The 708-nt window shown below is 31.1% G+C and overlaps 1 protein-coding gene across 1 annotated transcript in view; it reads left to right on the top strand.

Annotated features, from left to right (window-relative positions):
* Positions 1-250: 250 nt before the first annotated feature.
* The window catches only part of LOC122801624 (signal-regulatory protein beta-2-like), a 547,020-nt gene continuing 546,562 nt past the window's right edge, over positions 251-708 (top strand). The window contains exon 1 of the mRNA XM_044071104.1: positions 251-333. Within this exon, the coding sequence (XP_043927039.1) occupies positions 270-333 (64 nt within the window). The 5' untranslated portion in view covers positions 251-269. The remainder of the gene's footprint in view (positions 334-708) is intronic.

The raw sequence follows: 708 nt of genomic DNA, 5'->3' as shown, positions 1-708 counted from the left end.
CTTTTCCAATATATAGTGGCTTTGGTACTAAACATGTAAAATTGGAATCTCAGTGGGAGAGCATGGCTAGGGTGCTAAAGATCCTCACAGATCAATAACGTAGAAAGTACCTATAAGATATTTACTTTTATTCTTCTGTTTCAGTTTCAGTTTTTCTTGTTCATTTCATGGGAACTTATTTCCTGTTTTACTTCCTCAGATATACTGCATGCTAGACAAACTATTCAATTGCTTGTTATAAGAACTGTAACACAGACACAGGATGCAACATGCAGTATGAAGTATGTCTTTTCAGTCTTGCCTTCTTTATGTTTAATTCATTTGTTCAAAAAGGTGAGAACTGTTTTATTTGCTTTATTAACAGTGAATGCATAATATGTGAAAGTGTAAGATATGAAACTGCTATTGTCACAATTGGTATCAACAAAAGTCATTTACAGGGTCTGGATAAATTTTTTAAAAGATTGAATTTGTTATTTTTTGTTTTTTTCTTTTATTTTTATTTATTTATTTTTTTTTTGTTAGTTCAGTAGAATTGTATTTATTTTTCACACAAAAGACTCAGTATATAGGAAGGTCTGTTTTCTGAGAAGATCTGAGAGCTCTGGTCTGGTACCATGAATTGTTTTGACTCTCCTGGTGTACATGTGGAGGTTTTAGTATTTAGACTTGGGTCAAGAAGAAAAATATGTTTTTGCAATTTATTGA

The sequence above is a fragment of the Protopterus annectens genome, chromosome 5.part0, assembly GCF_019279795.1.
Source record: "Protopterus annectens isolate FY-2018-M chromosome 5.part0, PAN1.0, whole genome shotgun sequence".
In the NCBI taxonomy this organism is placed as follows: domain Eukaryota; kingdom Metazoa; phylum Chordata; order Ceratodontiformes; family Protopteridae; genus Protopterus; species Protopterus annectens.
This window is presented reverse-complemented; position numbering and strand designations above follow the sequence as displayed.